The 19154-nt window shown below is 46.7% G+C and overlaps 2 protein-coding genes across 4 annotated transcripts in view; one reads left to right on the top strand and one right to left on the bottom strand.

The window, feature by feature from the left end:
- CUNH1orf226 (chromosome unknown C1orf226 homolog) overlaps positions 1 to 19154 on the bottom strand; it is a 385517-nt gene that overhangs the window by 348857 nt on the left and 17506 nt on the right. The window lies entirely within an intron of this gene.
- OLFML2B (olfactomedin like 2B) overlaps positions 13536 to 19154 on the top strand; it is a 42794-nt gene continuing 37175 nt past the window's right edge. For 2 of the 3 annotated variants that reach the window (XM_012468868.3, XM_021676175.2), the window contains exons 1-2: positions 13536 to 14158; positions 16889 to 17152. In XM_012468868.3, coding sequence (XP_012324291.3) covers positions 13985 to 14158; positions 16889 to 17152 — 438 coding nt within the window. In that variant the 5' untranslated portion in view covers positions 13536 to 13984. Of the gene's footprint in view, positions 14159 to 16888; positions 17153 to 17836; positions 17872 to 19154 lie in introns of those variants that run through there. The other variant, XM_021676176.2, reaches the window with a different exon arrangement.

Raw genomic sequence — 19154 nt, 5'->3', positions numbered from 1 at the left:
GAAACTAAGCATTTTTCTTTTCATCCATTTCAGGACCACTCTAGTCAAGGCTTCCCTACATCAGTAAGAAGTAGAGTGATAGACCCCAGAGACTGTTCAGACAGCATTACCATCTCTATTCGTTAGATGATCTTCATTTATTCTAGATCTGTTTTGCACAGCCTCTTAGCCTCAAGAGAACCCAGATCAGCAAGGCAGTGCCCACAGCCACCATTAATCACCTGCGACTTTCAGGGAGGGGAAAAATTAGAAAAAGCAAAAAGAGAGATTCTGGGGCACAGATAGTAAGAGACGAAAACATAATAAAAGAGAAAAAAATAAAAGAAATAGCTCCATCTGGAGGGGAACAGTTAACCAATAAATGACTATACATTTAATGAGAAACTATAATACAATATAATATAATGTACTAGAGAAGAAAGAAAGAAAACAGGTATGACATCATCCTTGCCATCAGAGAGCCTTTAGTCAGTAAGACAGATGTATACACATCTAAGTGTAATGCAAGACATATTAATACAAGGATTGTACAAAAGGGTCAAAATGATGTGGGAAGTTATTTTTTAGAAAGTGGGGTCTTGCTATTTGCCCAGACTGGACTCAAACTCCTGGGCTCAAGCAGTCCTCCTGCCTCAGCCTCTTGAGTGGCTAGGACCACAGGCATGCACTACCACACCTGGCTGCTGTGGGAACTTAAGGAAAATCCAGAACCAGCTTAAGAGATCAGGGAAGGTATCACAAAGGAGACAGTGTGTGAGTAACACCTAGAATTAGGAGCAGAAGAGGCACAAGAAATCCCACAACTGTGTGGCTGAGTCCTGTACAAATCCATGGTCTGTGACTTCTGCTGAGCAAGCTTTCAGCACAGGGCATGCTGACTCCAGATCCTTACAATTCCTCTTTCATTCCCCTACAGCAACTATTTTAGAATCCCCTCACTCTCCCCAAGCTCTACCCCACCACTTCTAATTCTCAACAGAAAACTGTTAGCAAGAACAGTTTCAACAGCTTTCATTCATCTGTGAGTCGAGCTGCGCCACCCACATCCCAGCCACTTGTCCCCTGGCTCAGGGAAGAGTGTGAGGCAGGTGGGTGACTGCCGCCCCACATGCTTGGAATTACTCCTCCTCCCACCTTGTAAGGGACTTTGCTCTGCTTGTCATTCCCTCTCTCTTATATGAAGTGGTGAAAAGAGCAGGCTTGAAGTGGAACGGCTTAGTTTTCCATCTTAGTTCCACTTCTCTCTAACTATTACATGAATACATTTTCTCTTCTGGGCCTTGGTTTCCCTAACTGTAAAATGGCACCTACTTTGTAAGGTTGTTGAGAGGATCAAATGAACTATTCCTGTAAAACAGAGTTGCATCTCTGGCCCATAGAAGGTATTCAGTAGGTGCCAGTATATATCTTTCGCTTCTCATAAGTGGGCCCTTTAATCTCTGCTTCAAATCATGCTCAGATCACATCTGTCTATGGAAATAAAAATGGCTCTCTGGATCATCTCCTCTACCATTCGTTTTCCTCTCCACTTCTCTTTTGGGCTGTTTCTCTCCATTTCTTTTCATAGCCGGAACTCTTGAAAGAATGGACCATGCAGGTGGAAGCTGTAACCTGAGTTTCAAGAAAGCCTGAAGCATGATTGGAGAACACAGGGATAGTGGAAAGTGGGTAGCCCAGGACCCAGTCACTGGCAAGCTGAGGTGTTGGACTTTATCCCGAAAGGCACGTGGAGCTGTTGACTTCTGGTTGAGAAGTGGTGCAGTCAGAACTGTCATTTAAATATTAACCAGGCAGTGATGTGTCGATGAGAACTCTCAGGAAATTGTTGCACTGGGAACGATGAACTTATGAGCTATAAAGGGGCAAGATAGATAAAATCAACGAGTCAGGCTGAGAGTCCTTGGCGAGAGCTGAGGTATGGGAAAAGAGAAAAGAAATCATGCTGACTCTGACGTTTCCAGCCTGGTGGCTGCCTTCACTCGAACAGGAGAGTGAGAGGGAGGAGGAGAAGCTAGTTTGGGGATGGAAATGATAAGCTCAGATTGGGACTTGCTGGGTTTGAACAATGACACCAGACACCAGGTGTCACTATACTCCCAGTATGAAAATTGCAAAGCAGCCACTGAGCTACCAAAGAATCTTAAAAAGCTGTGCAGATTGCAGTCTCTTGGCCGGGCCCCTGTCCTACCTGCCTCTCTTCTGCAGGGCTGGCACAAAAACGCCACGTGCATTAGAGACTCTAGGTGCATTAGAAATCCCACATTGCTGATGGCTCCCCGGGAGCTCTATGCCCTAAAGAACTATTTCTTTGGGCCTTTAAGGATTTTGACCTTGGGGAAATAAAATCTTAAGCCAAGAGTCACAAACTCATATACCTTCAGGTAGTTACTGTAGGTAATATTATCAGGAGAGGGAAGTCTGTGCAAACCAGAGTGCGCGCCCAACCTAAAGACACTGAAATTCACAAATCAAAACCAAACAAACCACTGTGCTGGCCTAACTAAATACTCTGCCTCCAGCTGCTTTGCGATCTATGCCAAGCTACTTACTCAAGGAATATGTCGACATCAAAGCCTTGAAGGAGACGTAAAGGAAGGGAAGGGGGAGATATTAGAAAGAGGATGAACTGACCCTTGGCCTATTAAGTCTCCAAAGACAGTTTGTTTCTCTCCCTGTTTATATCTCAAATGCCCTAGAGTTAGGACACTGTGCTGGAGGCTTAGGGAGGCCATGGTCCTGCTGTGTCCTGCTGGAACCAGAGAACAGAGAAACATGTTATCTGACTCAGTGGTCCCCAAACTTCAGGCATTGTGAAGGTCCTCAGCCTCACCATTTTGCCTTATCATCTGGACTGACTTTTCTTTAAACAGACCTTAAATCGATTCCCTTTTATATTTCTACCCATCTGAAATGTGTGAATTATGAGTTATGTTTTTCTCAACACACTTTAAAATGAAAAACATAGTTATTAAAATTAAAAGTGAATATCTGGACACCACATAAAATAGTTTCAAGTGCCCCCAGAAGTATGCATGTATGCTGGAAGGCACTGGTTCAAATCCCTCACTCCACAGATAAAAAGGTTAAGGGAGGCTGAATATAGTTTGGTGTTCAAAAGCACTGGCTCTGAATAAATAGGCCCTCAGTTCCAATCCAGACTCTGTGGCCTTGTCTAACTGCTTACATTTTACGAGTTTCTGTTTCCTCATCTCTAACATAGAGGAAACTGCACCTGCCTCCCAGCAATGCTTGGAGAATTAGTGAGAGTGCATGCGAAGCACTCAAGAAGCGGAGCTGTGGTGACTGCTGCTATCACTGCTTAGCTTGTTCCCATCCCAGAGTGAGCCAGGGGCAGGTGTGGAGCCAGGACCGTTTCTCCCACCACCTGGGCCAGGACTCATGCTCCATGGGAAGTGATTCACCATTTCAGATCGGACCAACCAAATTCTCTTGGCGGTAAGCCCTGGGGCAGCCCTCCTGCTCCCCACTCCTCTCCCACCCACCTTCGAGGTATAGGCTGTCCACAATGGCTATGCAATCACCATGCTGTAATTTACAAAAACACAGGATGTACAGGTGTTGAAGAATGTGGCACGAAATGCACAGAATATCTATTCTTCTTACACCTCAAATGTTCAACATTTTCTGCAGCGACCGATGGCCTTATGAAAACATACAGAACAGCCATGTGTTCTAGAACACACTACAAAGGACCAATAAATCAAGCTGCTTGGCTTTACCCAAGAATTCAGAATTTTAGGGCCGAAAGGGACCACCCTGAAAATCACACAGTCCAACCAATTGTTTTGGAAAATAGGCAAAACTGGGGTTCATGACTTCCGAAAGAGGTCAATGACTTCCCAAGTTCACAGAGCTGGGGTGGCAGCTCTGGGACACCTCGCTCCCTAACTGCTTCCGTGTTTGGGTGGTTAAAGCTGTTCACTCAACTTTGCATGTAAGTGATGGGAGAGCCTTAAGCCTGGAATTCTATAATGAGATAAGGCATGTGGATGAGGGGCTGAAGTTATGTTTTAAAAAGCGTTCCAGGAGAGGGTGTGATGGATAGCATGAGCATGCGATCACACCGACCTGGGACCAAAGCTAGCTTGCTACTTACTAGCTGTATATTCTTGTCCTTGAGCAAGTTAGTCGAGCTGTCTGCCTCCATTTCCTAATCTATGAGCTACTGCTGGATGGTTTGTGAGGATGAGATAACACGCTTGCACAGGGCTATACAAAGTACTTGTCTGGGTCCATTTTCTGTTGCTGTAACAGAATACCACAGACCAGGCAATTTAAAAAGAAAAGAAGTTGATTTGGCTTGCTGTTCTGGAAGTCGGGAAGTCCAAGAGCATGGCACCGGCATCTGGTGACGGTCATTCCACGGTGGAAAGGCGGAAGTCAGTGCAAGAGACAGAGGGAGCGCAGGAAAAGAGAGCCAGAGGAGCTCACTCTCATAACAGAGCCACTCCCTTGACAATTAACCCACTCCACCGACAGCTACATTAATCCGTTCACGAGGACAGAGGGTTTAAGTTTCCACACGAACTTTTGGGGACTGACATTCAAACCATAGCAGTGCTCAAATCCTCATTAATCCCAAGGGATACAAATCACATTTTGGGTTCCCCTGGAATTATGCAAAAGCCGTGTGGTTCTGGGCATACATCTCTAGGTCAATAAGAAGCAGAGCTAAAACACCGAAAAGCTCCTGTGAAGAAATGGAGAACTTAAATAGCATGAGATCTTTTGGGACCCACGTCTACCACTTCATATAACAGAGCTCTAAATTGTTTTTCCTTGAGAGAAGTAAGTAAGAGAATAAGAGGAAAGGAGGGTGAAATCAAAGCACTGAAGGAAGATGAGATGTGAGGGGGGCTCCCAACATTCACTGGAACAGCTTGAGTTGGGTTTTCAAAAGGAAGCATGTAATTTTTTAGAGGAAGGGGAATGAGGAATGTCAGCAGGAGTTGGAACTGTGGGGCGGTGCTGCCCTCTCTCAGTCGTGTTCCTGCTATTTTAGGTGTCTCTTTGGATGGCAGCGTTGGCTCTTAGAATGCATAGCTGGGTTTCCTCCTGTCTGAAGCGAGGTGTCCCTTGGGTCTCTACTCAGGACTCAGCATCAGGCCAGGGATGCCTGTGCCAGCCTCACTCTGCTCACTGCCTCGCTTCAGGCTGTGCTGTCTGTCCTCCAGAGAAAGTCCTCTCTGGGGTTCCAGGCAGCAACTCCCTGGACAGCTGCAGCCACAGATATGCCTGGCTGCCCTGCCAACAGAAGCAAGGGGCTGGCAGCTGGCTCTACAGACACATCTCTGAGAACACCTCAGGAATCACTCAGGCTTTAGAAAGTTATCTGCTTCAAGTTCAGTCCCTGCAACAAAGCAGACCCTCAGAAAGGGTGGGGTGGGGAGACACTCAGCTACTTAATTCACAATCACCAGTTGGAAGAAATAGAGTGTCAAAAATGATAAAGTTCCCTTTTCCAAATAAGAAAACTGAGGTGCAGACAGAGCTCCTAATCAGTTTGCATGATGAGTCTGAAACAGGCATAATCATAATTGCTCCCTAATAAATGATTACTATTTTAAAATTCATTCAATATTCAACAGGTATTTCTGAATGAGGAAAACAATGGGTTGGAGATTTTTACATACATCTCTAATCTCCACAACAGCCTAGTACTGTTAGAAAACTATGGCTTACAAAAAAAAAACTTGCCCAAGACTCCCCACCATATGAGTTGCAGCACTGAGATTTGAACCTGGGTCTGTGGTTTCAAAGCCCCCGTAAAGCTGGGACCTTCATATCTCCTGCTCCCAAGTAAGTCTTCACCTTCATATCAGCATCCAGATTTCCCCTTGATGCTAAATCTAAGATTTACCCTTTATTAAGCCTTCTGTGATCTTTACATTGTTTGTTATTTTCAGTCTTCCAATTGAGGGTTGGAGTTTCATTCCTAAGAGGATAAAGAAAGGAACAGGTAGTGAGCACCAGTAAGCAGAGGTGAGTATTTTTATGATCCCCACCTTAGGATTAAGAAACTGAGGCTCACAGAGATCAAGTGACTCACCCTAGGTCAACAGTAGTTACGGAGGAGCCAGAATTCCACAGCCAGTCTGTCTGACCCTATATCCCAGACTCCCTCCTGGCTCTAGGCTGCCTGACGAGGCTAAAATTAAGTTACATTTATGTACCCCTAGAATGGAGGGGTGCATGAATGTAATTTAATTTTATATGAAAATGTATGAAGGCATGGATGAGCAAGTGTATTGACTAAATATTTTCAGTGGTTAATCTACCAAGTGAAATATCTATAGCAAGCTGAGATCTGCATGTATACACACCAGGTTAAATTTACCATTTAGTCTGTTGGCTGTAGGATGGTGAGACATCACATCTGGATTCGAATAAGCCAAGCCGGAGGAGGAAAAAATATCACCTGGAGAGACAGGCACACAGAAGAGTTGCTTTGGCCATTTTTAGATACTAAGTTGGGTTTTCTCTTATGGGGAGATACTTTTCTTTTCTATAAGATGATTAATTTATGTTAAATAAGTACATCTTCAGAAGTAGGTGACAGAGAGCCAGCCAGCAATGGGATAGGAGAGAGTGGACATCCATTGATGTGTCTGGTCTAGCGGCTCACTCCTCTGGTCTAGCAGGAAACTGCCCCTCTTTCCACTTTATTTCTACCAAGTGACCGGTTCCCCTGCCCCCTTCTTAGTTGATTAGTTAAGGATTGGGCATCTAACCCATATTAGAACAATCCCTTCCCTGGGCATTTGGAATTGGACCTGAGAAGGAAAAATAATCTCACTCGATATTCAAGTAACTCTGACTGGGCACCTTCAGTCTGCTGTGTGGACCAGAGAAGTCCTAGGTTCAAATAAGCCTCTGATGACCCCAGTGACATTAGAGGCTTTGTGAGACACTCCTACATCCTTATAATAAAGTCTCCTGTGCCCCTAACACCTTTTTTGCCCTTAGTCTATATAAAGTTGCTTGTAACTTACAAGCGGAAATCCTAACTAACATCCTTCCCCTCTCTCACCTCCACACCCAGAGAGTCGCCAAGTCCTACTAATTCCACCTTTTTGGCATATCCATACCCACCCCTTTCCCTTCACCTCCATGCTACTGCCTTCATCAAAGTCTTCCCATCCGTGCCTGAATTTCCACAACAGCCTACTTCAGCCTAACCCTCCCGTCCATTCTCTATGCCCCTGCCAGGGCCACCTACTAGAGCTCACCCCCTTGCTCACCACAGTTCTGGTGTCTCTCTCCTCATAGCCTTTGGCTTGAACCCAAACTCCACAGCACATACCCAGGCCTCCTGTGATCTGGCCGTCCACTCTAACCGCTCGCCACTTCCCCTGTCTCCCTCTGCTGTGACCTCCGCGTTCCACCTAAGCTTGCATTTCCCAGTAACTCATCCCCATTTTCTAGTGTCTAGACTTCTACTTGGCACACCCCTCTCCCAGCCTTTCCTCAACCAGCTTCTATTCATTCCTGCTGATCAGGAGTCAATATGAGCCCTGAGACCTCAGTTCTAGTCTAAAGGGTGGTAATGCATGGGCCAGGTCTTCCTTTTCTCTACTTCTGCCTCTCTGGGGTTGTCCCATAAACATGGTATTTTGACTTCCCAGTGTCTTCCACTGCTACTTTTCTAGCAAAACCAGCTCTCAGGAAGGGATCTGTTATTTACTTTCTGGTATAGATTTAAGGCAATGAGTCACCTTTTCCAGGAGTATCTGCATGTGAAGATTCATCACTGGAGGCAGAACTCATTAGCCCTATTAAAAGGCTATCAGGCTTCCGTGAGAAGTCAGGGGAGGTATGTGAGTGCCCTGAACAAGCACACCACACGGACAGCACATAATGTGTAGGAGCTGCCCTGAGCACGGAGGTCTCTTAGAAGCAGGGGAGAGGGAGAGAGAGAGAGACTGTGGTGTGTAGAAAGCAATGGGCTATATGCAATGTTCCTGACCTGTCCCAGGACAGTGTTCAGTGCCACACATGCCTTGCATGGTTCTCAGGGGGTCCATTCACAGGGACTATGACATGAATGCTATCCCCTAGAGTTGTGCCATGTAGCAGCCCTAGAAAATTCCTTGTGAAGGCAAAGAGTGCCTACCTATGCCTCCTTTAGTCACCACCAATCACAGAGGGCGAGAGAGCTTCCCTTTGAGTCAGAGCAATGACCCACTCAGTACAGGACTCTGGCTCAGGCAGAGCCGTCCTAGGAGGCCAGGTGGTCTGCAGGCAGGGAACTGCGGTCATTGCTTTGCCTTTCCCTCTTCTGTCCACTCTTCACCACCTAAGTCATTCATCTAATCTGCAAATCTGGCAATGGCACTCTCCTGCCCCCGTTCCTTCAATGGCCCCTCAGTGTCTGTGAGACATACTCCCAGTTCTCTGGCATAAGGGTCTCCACGATCAGGCCTCTCACTCTTTTACCTACTTCATTTCCTCTCACTCCTGGCTGTGTATTTTACACTCCAGCCTCTGCCCACATCACAATGTTCATATCTTTCAATCCCAGTCCTTGTGGTCCCCTTGGCCTGGAATGCCCTTCTCTCCTCCTCCACATCTTCTTTCCCTGACCCCACTTCCCTACTTGTCCTGCCCCTCAGGCACCATTGTCCTTTACCTGACAAACTCCTGCTCCTCCTGGAAGGTCCCCCAGGGCTCCGTGATACCACCCTCCTCCCACAGACAGCTGGTTTGGATGGCCATTACCGTGGCCATCCTGTCCGTGGGCCTCTCACGCTGTGAGATCCTTGAATTGTTATCTTGAATTAATTATTTTTAATGTCTTATTCATTAATGTTTCCTTGGTGTCTAACAAGTTTATTTCACTTTAATTGGCTTTAAACTTAAATTTTATCATGTAAAACTTAGTTTAATAAAAAGAAATTACCATGGTTTGTATATGAGGAAACGCAAATTGTTCTTAAAACTGGAAAAATTCAGAGAAGAAAAACATTTTTTTCTGTGCTAAAATATCTTGAGGGGAAACATGCTCTTCTGTACCCTTTCCCAGGATCAAACATTTTTAATCTTTATAACATGAGCTTCTGAAGGCAGAGGTCTTGTCATCTTCCTCTTTGTGTATTCAGCAGGTCCCAGAGTGCCTGGCTCAGAATATACATTCAATAAATAAGTTAAACTGAATTAAAGGAGAGAGAGAATGTAGAAGATCAGAGGCAAAAGAAGAAGCTGGGAGAGCAGCAAAGCAGAGTGAACAGGGGAAAAAAGACCTCATTTTCAGCTGTACTTTCCCTCATTCCTTTCCAGTATTTTATGGCAGTTCCCTGGCATAGCTCCCGCTCTGCAGCGAGCCAGGGAAAGGAGATGGCAGAATGATGTTGCCTGTGGGACTCTGCCTTGCTCTTTGATTCTGCTGCCGTGGGGCAGGTGCATTTTCTCAATTACACACAAAGGTGGCAGATCATTTCTAGCCACCCTAGCCCCACCTGGAAAATGAAGCCTTAATTTTCAACAGACAGGCATTTCAGAGCAAAGTCAGGAGGCTCCCAGGTAAATGGGAAAACAGATGTTTTTGCCAGATGCAAACTGGCTGGTGAGGGATGGTGGTTGTGGTCGCTGAGGGACTCCCAGAATTCAACAACCTGCTAGCCAGCCACAACTGGTGAGGTCCAGGGTCTCAGGTAGATGAAGTGGCACACTTATGGCTTTCTGAGACCCAGTTCTTGGAACATTTCCACAGTCTGTCTGTCTCTAACCCTTTTTCCTCATTTGTAAGAGGAAATGATACTGACTCAGGGAATTTCTGACCATCAAATGATGCCTGGCACACAGGAAGCACTCAGTACAGAGTCGCCATCATACATCTCACTGTTTTGCTGCTTCAGGGACTTCATCTGTTAACCAGGGGAAGCAAGACTTATTTTACACCATGATACTGAGGATCCAGTGACATGGAATCCGTAGGCTCTGAGCAAAAGATGTGGAGATTTTTATGTGAATTTTATGCCAATTTCCTCTATTCTGTGCTTTCCAGCTATGTTCTTCTTTTTTTTTTTTTTAACACAAGTAAAAACCATTTAACCCAATGTACTAAAGCTAAACCAAGCTCATCGCAGAATCATCAGATCAGGTTGCCAAATAGGCAGGTAGAGGAAATACCAGGGACAGTGTATCTTGATTTCTGAGAGACGGTGATAAAAGTCTCTCGAAAAATGCTTGTAGACATGATGAAGACATGCAGACCAGACAACACCATAACTGCCTGAACAGTCACACACCAAAAGGGTTAACATCAAGAAAGAGAGACTTTTCCTGTTATAGAGGTAGAGCTCTGGAATATGGCCCTATCTGAATGAAGACGGCTTTTTAAAATTAATCATTTGAATTAAGACGGAAACTAGCTTAGTGAATTTGGAAATAACCCAAAACTGGGACAAGAGCAGAAACAGCAATATTTCAACAGGACAAAAAAATGGGCCAAAATCATCACACTATTACAGTAAAAATGTAAATGCCTATACTAGGGTTAACAAGAAGAAGAAGAAGAAGAAGAAGAAGAAGAAGAAGAAGAAGAAGAACTTAGCTGGGAAGCACAGAATAGAGGAAACCAGCAGAAAGTTCATACAAAAATAAAGAAAAAACTACACTTAAAAAATAAATCAATGTGAATCATTGGTGCAATGTGGCTGCCAAAGCTAAGGCAATCTTAGGCTGCATTAATAAAAGAACAATGCCCAGAAAAAAAGAACAAATTGTTTCAATATGTTCTAATATCTACTCAAACTGGAGTCTTTCTAGAGAGAAAGTAACTAAAATAATGAAGTTTGGAAGGCCATGTGGTTTGAGAAACAGGTGAATAAAATGGAGAAAAAAGATGAAAAAAACTGGTCTAGTGATGTTGAGAAAGAGGATATTTTGAAGGTACTTAGCTTTTTTGTTTTTTAGATGGAGACTTGCTCTGTTGCCCAGGTTCGAGTGCATTGGTGCAATCTCGGCTCACTGCAACATCTGCCTCCCCAGTTCAAGTGATTCTCCTGCCTCAGCCTTCCAAGGAGCTGGGATTACAAGCACATGCCACCAGGCCCAGCTAAGTTTTGTATTTTTAGTAGAGACAGCGTTTCACCATGTTGGCCAGGCTGGTCTTGAACTCCTGAACTCAAGTAATCCACCTGCCTCAGCCTTTCAAAGTGTTGGGATTGCAGGCGTGAGCCACCATGTCCAGCCAGTACTTAACTATTTATCTTTAAATGAAAGGAATGAAAAACTCTCTGTGGGAAAGTCCTTACACATATTCTGTGTAGGACTGTAGGACTGAACATTGAAGGAGACTGTTAAAATAGACTTTAGGCCAGGCACGGTGGCTCACGCCTGTAATCCCAGCACTTTGGGAGGCCAAGGAAGGCAGATCACAAGGTCAGGTGATCGAGACCATCCTGGCTAACACAGTAAAACCCCATCTCTACCAAAAATACAAAAAAAAATTAGCGGGGTGTGGTAGTGGGCACCTGCAATCCCAGCTACTTGGGAGGCTGAGGCAGGAGAATCATTTGAACCCAGGGGGCAGAGGTTGCAGTGAGCTGAGATCACGCCACTGCACTCCAGCCTGGGTGACAGAGCAAGACTCTGTCTCAAAAAAAAAAAAGAAGACCTTAAAGGAAATATATTTTAGTTAGATTATAGGAAGGACTCATGGTCATAAGATGGTTGCCACAGCTCCTGGCACTTTTGAAACTGCCCCTATAAACTTCATAAAATTAACCAGGGAAGAAGGGAAGGAAAGAAATGAAAATAAACCAAGTTCACAGCACATTCAGCGGTAATCGTGAGCTCCACTTGCTCTCTGACGCGCTTCCTCATACTTTGTGCCTATTGCCTCAGAATCGCATAGACCCTGTTAAAAGATTATAGTGCCCCTTAACTGCTCTATAGATAACAACCTGAACATTATGAAACATTATGTTTTCCCTTTGAGATGCTCCTTCAGGTTCTGCATACTGATGAAACTACTGACTCAGCTGGTTTGAAGGACCCCATGAGGAGCTGACTCACCAAAGAAGGCAGTTTCCACATCCTGATGATGGAACTTTGTTCCATCCCCTTGGCCCGACCAATCAATGACCTCAATTTTTTAGCCCCTCACGCTCCACAATCCCCTTAAAAACTCTAGCCCAGAACTCCTCAGACAGATGGATTTGAGGGTCTTCTCCCATTTCCTCACTTGGTGCCCTGCAATCATTAAATTCTTTCTCTGCTGCAAACCTGGCTGATGCAGTGTCATTGGTATGTTACTACACAGTGGGCACAAGAACCTCTTGGTCCTGTAACACTGTGACTGGGGTCAAAGACACAATCAAAGACAAGAAGTGGGGGAAGAGTAGCACCAGAAAGGCCCTCTCTCCTATTTGCTTCTTTTATCAGGAAGCAAAATATCTTGTCCAGGTGGTTACCTCTAGCTGTAAGGGAGACTGGGAAATTGAATGTCTGGCACAGGGGTAGCTGGGACTTACTTAAATCAATTATGATTAGATCAAAAAGCCAAATGGTCAAAGAATAATTGAGTGTAAAATGAAAAGAGCTTGAGGGTACTCGATGACATCACTAAGTTGCTGAATTAAATTTCAAACAGCCAACTTTGTCTTCGAATTTCCCAATGATGCATAATATCTTTTGAAGGGGCCTGGCTCTGTTCAATAGTCCGAGTGAGAGTTGTCCAGGATGGCACAGTGCCCTTCCTTAAATTCACGCATTGTTCATCTTCATTGTAGGTTTATAAAAGGTTGTCCTCAGTAATTGAGGGACATAGTAACATAATTGCACACTGTTGAAAGTGGATGCTTTCTTAGCGATAATCTGGTAACAGAGACCCAGAGACTGGTCTCAAACCAGGAAGTCAGTAATTATTTGATTATCAGGCATCAGCTTTCCCCTTGGGGACTCGCAAAGAGTGTCAGAGATGTACAGTCATTCCTCTAACTTTCAACGTTTACACAACTCAGGACACACTCCAGGAGGGAATTCAATGATTCTCCTCTGGGCAGAGGTATTACTAGGTTCTAAAGCTGTGGCAGGCAAGCAAGCTACCAACGGCGCTAAGTTCAAAGCTGCCCGAGGTCTCGCCCAGGGTTAAGTCAGGGGAAAGAAACTCCTGGAAGCAAACGCGCCTTCTCCCCAGCCCCAGGTGTGCTAAAGGGGGATGCGGCAGATCCCCAACTGGCTCGGGCTTGGGGCGAGCGCTCGGGGCCTGCGGTGGAAAATCGCTCCTCTCGGCGAGGATAGGCAAACCCCGAAACTTCAGGGAAGCCGTTCGGGGTAACTTCTCTGCACTCATTTGAGGTCAGATGAAAGGAAAGGAAAGCCCTTCGGACGTCACCCGCAGCAGGCGCGCGGCAGCTGAGCCCCAGCGGGGGCGGGGTCCGCCGGGTGCCCCCTCCGCCCGAGCCCTGTGCGCTTCCCGGTCCTCCTCCTCCGCGCGGTCACTGGCTGCATCTCCGCGGCCCCGGCACAATAGAGGCTCCGCCCTCCTTCCGCGCTAGCTCTCCGCGGCTCCCTCGCCCAGCCGCCCTCGCCGCCCGCGCCGCCACCGCCTCTGCCCGTCCCGTGCCCGGTACCCGTGCGCCCCGAGGCTCCCCGCCGCCCGTCCCGGCGCGCACCGCGGGCATCTGTCCGAACGCCTTCCTGCCACCTGAGCCCTCCTGCGGGTGACACGCTCAGCTAGCCCCTGCCCGCCTCCACCTTCCCCGTCACCCCCTCTTCCCTGCGTCCCGCTCTCCACTGGGGCTGCACAGTCGAGGGCTGCTCGCGTCCGGAAGGAGATGCCCAGAGTCTCTGGGGCGCACCCTCCTGTCGCCCTCAGCTGCACCCAGCTTTAGAAGGCGCTCTGAGCAGCCACTCTGGGGCTCTAGCTAGGACACCCTCTCGCACAAGTCCTTGCCCAGACCACCCGCCCCGGCCATTCTCTGCAGGGGCTGAGGACCTTCCTCTCATCGCGTCCCCCATGGCCAAGCCTCTGCTAATAGTTCTCTACTTCACTCTGATTGTGGCTCCGGGCTGGGTGTCCAGCATTGTCCCCACGGGGACAAGTGAGCCCCCAGATGCGCAGACAGTGGCGCCCACGGAGGATGAGACTCTGCAAAACGAGGCGGACAACCAGGAGAACGTTTTATCTCAGGTAGGATGCCGAGTGCCACGACCGCCCTTCTCGCCCTGGATGGTGATGAAAGCCAGAGCTGGTCCTTGCTGAAGTGTTTGGGGGCAGCTGTTTTTCCTTCCATTACCAAATGGAAAAGGCATTTGATTTTCATGTATCAGAATATTTTCTTAATGGAGGTATATAGGTTCTCCTCTCAAAATCATGGGGTCTTTCAAGGTCATCAAATCAGGAGAAAGGAGAGGTGAAGGAAGGGAAGATGCTGCTAAAGAAAAGAGTTGTTTTTGGTTTCAGGGTTGTGAAAAGTATCTCTTGTCTATGTGGCTGTTTGTCAGAATTGGAATGTGGAAACAGGCGGGTATGTTGACCAGGAGGCAGATGGCATATCCCATCGGGAGATATTTTATGGCAGAGGGTGTGACACCCAGGCAGAGGCATGAGGTGAAGTCAGAACAGCAACACGTGTGATGAATGTGAGGTGACCCCCTAACAGAGAGATTGAGAACATGACTGAGTATATTGGGAGGGGAGGGTGGGAATGCAGATGCAGGCAACCAGGGCAGACTGTCAGTGGAGAGCCAAGTAACCCATGATAATGATGGGCTTTGTAACATGTCTGTTTGCAAAGTACTTAAACTTGTTTTTTTTTTTCTGACTCAATCTTCAAAACACCCTGATACCCATCTATAGATAAAGACTATAAAAGACATGAGTAGAGCCAGGGCTACTGACAGTCTTCAGCCCAGATCCCATGTCTGTAAGGGATAATTCTCTCTGGAGTGTTTATTTCATGCTCTCCAGAGCCATCATGATGACGTGTGGTAGGTGTCACCAGAATCCTCAGAATGGGGATGTCTGCAAAAGGATCCTCCAGCGCTACCTGTACCTCCACCTCCACCAAACGCTAGGACTGGGCCTTGTCTCCTTCCTGTAGAGAGAATAATCAGCTGCACTTTGCGATTTATCAAACACTAGCCTCCTCACTCTTCCATTAATAATCATGCTAATATATGCCCTCTACCCACCCATTACCTCACACTGACCCCTAAATCGAAAAGACATAAAAATCTCTCACATTGGGGCTCTGGAACACTATCAACAAAAACTTTCCTGAAACCCGAGCCTCCTGAAAGGAAGGAATCCACCCAGGGTTCTCAGAGCAGGGTTATGTAGGAATCCAGGCAGAGTTTCAGAGAGCAGACAGCCACAATTTACTATCAGCCTGTAAAGAACAGCCGCTTAAGTCATCCTTAACTATACCACCTCCTTCTACTGATCAATTCTGTATTTGACAACAACCCTAAAGCAAATATTAGTATTAGAAGAAACCCAACTTTCGCAGGGAAAGCATTACAAGCTTTCTTCCCTGCAAACAGCATCCCAAGGAACATTTCCACTCAAACACACTCAATGCGTGCCTGACAGGATCATTAGTCAAATGAAGGGAGCCCTTCTGCCTGCCTAGAAAGGGAGCCCTGGCTTTGGGGATATAGGGTCTTTTGGAGAGGATTGGGAGAGAAGAGCCTTTTCCCAGCAAGTGCCCAGGGTAGGGGCTCCAGAAAGCCGACTGTTGCGTGTTTTCCTGGCCGGAGAGCCTGGCAGGGGCAAGTGCCCAGAAGGAAATGTTTAGCATTGCAAAAGCAGCAGATGCTGCCAGTTTGCCCTCCTGGGTTTGGCCTGGGGTTTGGGTTCAAAAGCAAGAACTCTTAGACCGAGTAAACCTTACTGATTTCTGGACATGTCTCTTTCCTCTCAATTCCCTTTCTGCACATCCAAACCATCCTTCAAGGCCCAGATTAAATGCCACTTCCTCCAAGAAGTCTTCCCTGGCTTCCAGTTGGAGCCACTCTTAGCTCCCACCGCCCTTTCTCTCTGCCTCTTCAGGGGCACTAACAACTCTCTACTCCGTGTGATTGCTATTTCTATGTCTCCCGCACTGTAGGCTCCTTGTGAGCAGGCTGTCTGTCTGGCCTATCTCTTTATCCTTCACAGCACCTCCCAGTCCCTAGTAGGCACTCCATAAATGTTGAATGAATGAATGAGAAGCCAGTAGTCTTCAAACTTAAATAACAACTTTTCAATCTCTCCAATTCCTTCTTTACCTTTTTATATTTAAACCTGGATTCTGACTTGGCGCGGTGTCTCATGCCTGTAATGCCAGCATTGTGGGAGGCCAAGGCAGGTGGATCACTTGAGGTCAGGAGTTCAAGACCAGCATGGTAAACATGGTGAAAATGAAAATACAAAATTAGCTGGGCATGGCAGCATGTGACTATAATCCCAGATGCTCAGGAGGCTGAGGCAGGAGAATCACTTGAACCTGGGAGGTGGAGGTCATAGTGAGCTGAGATCATGCCACTGCACTCCAGCCTGGGCAACAAAATGACAACTTGTCTCAAAAAAAAAAAAAAAGAAGGAAAAAAAGCCTAAACCTAAATTGTAGCAGAAGGCAAAGGCTATTGGACAAATGACAGGACTCATCTGTTTTTTCCGTTCAATAATGAAAGGCTAAGGCCCCATGAGAAAGGCACAGCTTTCCAAGACAAATGAAGACAGCTGAACTCTGAATGCCTTCAAGGAAATGTCAGAGTCAGCAAACTGCATCTCAGTGACCTATTGGCTCCAGGGTTCAGAGTTGTCTGAGGTCTCTGGCTAGTGCAGGACATTTGACTAAGTAAATGGAGAGCCTCTTTCTGGAGGCTGACTGACACCTGTGTTTGCATGCCCCCAACCCATTCTCTGTGTGTCTAGTTGCTGGGGGACTATGACAAGGTCAAGGCTATGTCTGAGGGCTCAGACTGTCAGTGCAAGTGTGTGGTGAGACCCCTGGGCCGAGATGCTTGCCAAAGGATCAATGCGGGCGCTTCCAGGAAGGAAGACTTCTATACTGTGGAAACCATCACCTCGGGCTCGTCCTGCAAGTGTGCCTGTGTCGCGCCCCCATCGGCTCTCAATCCCTGCGAGGGAGATTTCAGACTCCAGAAGCTGCGGGAGGCGGACAGCCAGGATTTGAAGGTAGGACCTGGTATGGGGCAATGCCTTGGATTAGCGGGCACTTTTGAGACCCACGAGTCTGGCAGGGCTATCATTAAAGACTGTAAGGCCTTTGAAGAAGGTCAGGCCTGGTCTCTGGAGTGCTGCGTGTGGATCCAAGCGTGATGTCCTGGCAAACTGGGCCTTTTCAGTTCTGGTGTATAAGGGAGATGCTGAAAGCAAAGTGTGCCTGCCCCTCCGTATGGAGCCAGGGAGGCTGGGCCTGAGAGCAGCTGCCAGGTCCAGCTGGCCAAAAGAACTCAGCGTTCTTCAGGAAAATTGCTGCCACGATTTACTGTTAGCCCAGTACGCACCCCAAAGAAGCAAAAGATAAACTCTAGTAAGCCTTTGGTCCTTAGCACAAGGGCTGGGTTGGCCCAGGAAGGAGAGGTCTGGGGCCTGCTATAGATTGGGTCTTCAAACTGTGGTCCTATCATGGTCCATAGGGAAGGGAAACTCAGGCCCTACTTAAGCAGCCCCATGGGTTGGCCGAGGGCTTCTGATCCTGCACTTCCCCTTCCCTTGCACCCTGGGGTAGTGGAACAAGCTGGGTTTTGGAGTCAGGCAGACTTGGGTTCAAATTATTGCTGTGTGATCTCACTTAACTTATTTAATTTGTCTGCCCTCCAGCTCCTTGAATCACATGTGGGAATAATAACATCTAGTTGATGGGGTTATGAGAATTGATGAGATAACAACTAGTAAGTACTTGGCACAGCACCAGATATTCAGTTAGACATGACCGTGTAAATGAATGAATGAATGGGTGACCACGTAGAGTGCTGCTGGCACCTGGTACTCACTCAGTGACCGGTAGTCATTGGTGTCTCTTTCAGCAGAGTAGTGTTTACCAGTATCAGGAGTATCTCAGGATTCAGCCAGAGCCGTAACTCTGCCATGAAACAACTTTTGGAACCTAATGCCACCCTCACCCAGTTGTAGGATTGGACTCTGGGGGACTTTGGGAACACCATAAGGCAAAATTTCTGTTAGAAATCAGGAAATCATCACGGTACATACTAATATCCAGCTGTATTTTTATGGCTCCTATCTAGATTCCGCTCTCTTCCTCTGGTGGGGAGAAAGGAGCTCACCTTCTAAACAGGAGTATTTCATACTTGGGATTCTTCATTTAGAAGCAAGGCTCTGAGATAAACGGGGAGTGTAGATTGCAAAAGTGTGCCAGCAAACTCTTCCAGGAACTGGCCCTCATCATCTTCCCGCTTTCCCTGCACTCTGCATGCCCTCGGTGCCGCCAGAGCCTCAGCCACCTTCCTCCCAGGGCCTCTGTACTGGCAGGCAGGATGGTATTGATAAAAACTGAGAAGTCTTGGTACACTATGGCAGCTTGCCATAGAGCAAGAGTCTCAAAGGTGGGACACTGAGTCTAATTTTACCCCAGGGTCAGTTTAGCTCTCTGTGCTAAGGAAAACCTGTTGACATCTTTCAGAGCCTTTAATAGACAATGAAGTTAGTGTTTCAGAAGCGTATTCTCAAGGTATTGGCGTGTAGAGCCACCTTCTTGAATATTTATGGAATAAGAATACCTGTTATAAGCCAGGGATCTTGGGAAACAGAGATGGAGACACTACTTTCTCTCTCTCTTTTTTTTTTTTAACTTTTATTTTAGGTTCAGGGGTATATGTGCAGGTTTGTTATATAGGTAAACTTGCAACACGGAAGTTTGTTGTATAGATTATTAGATTATTACTAAGCTTAGTATCTGCTCCTGCCCTCTTCCTACCCTCCACCCTCAAGCAGGCCTTTGTGCCTATGAGTTCTTATCATTTAGCTCCCACCTATAAGTGAGAGCATGTGGTGTTTGGTTTTCTGTTCCTGTGTTAGTTTGCTAAGGATAATGGCCTCCAGCTCCATCCATGTTCCCCTAAAATACATGATCTCATTTTTTTCATGGCTGCATAGTATTCCATGGCATGTATGTACTGCATTTTCTTTATCCAACCTGTCATTGATGTGCATTTAG

This window comes from Aotus nancymaae, unplaced genomic scaffold, assembly GCF_030222135.1.
Source record: "Aotus nancymaae isolate 86718 unplaced genomic scaffold, 86718_ANA_hifiasm-v0.15.2.pri h1tg000108l, whole genome shotgun sequence".
Classification (NCBI taxonomy): domain Eukaryota; kingdom Metazoa; phylum Chordata; class Mammalia; order Primates; family Aotidae; genus Aotus; species Aotus nancymaae.
The sequence above is the reverse complement of the archived record's forward strand: the minus strand, read 5'-3'. Positions and strand labels throughout refer to the sequence as shown.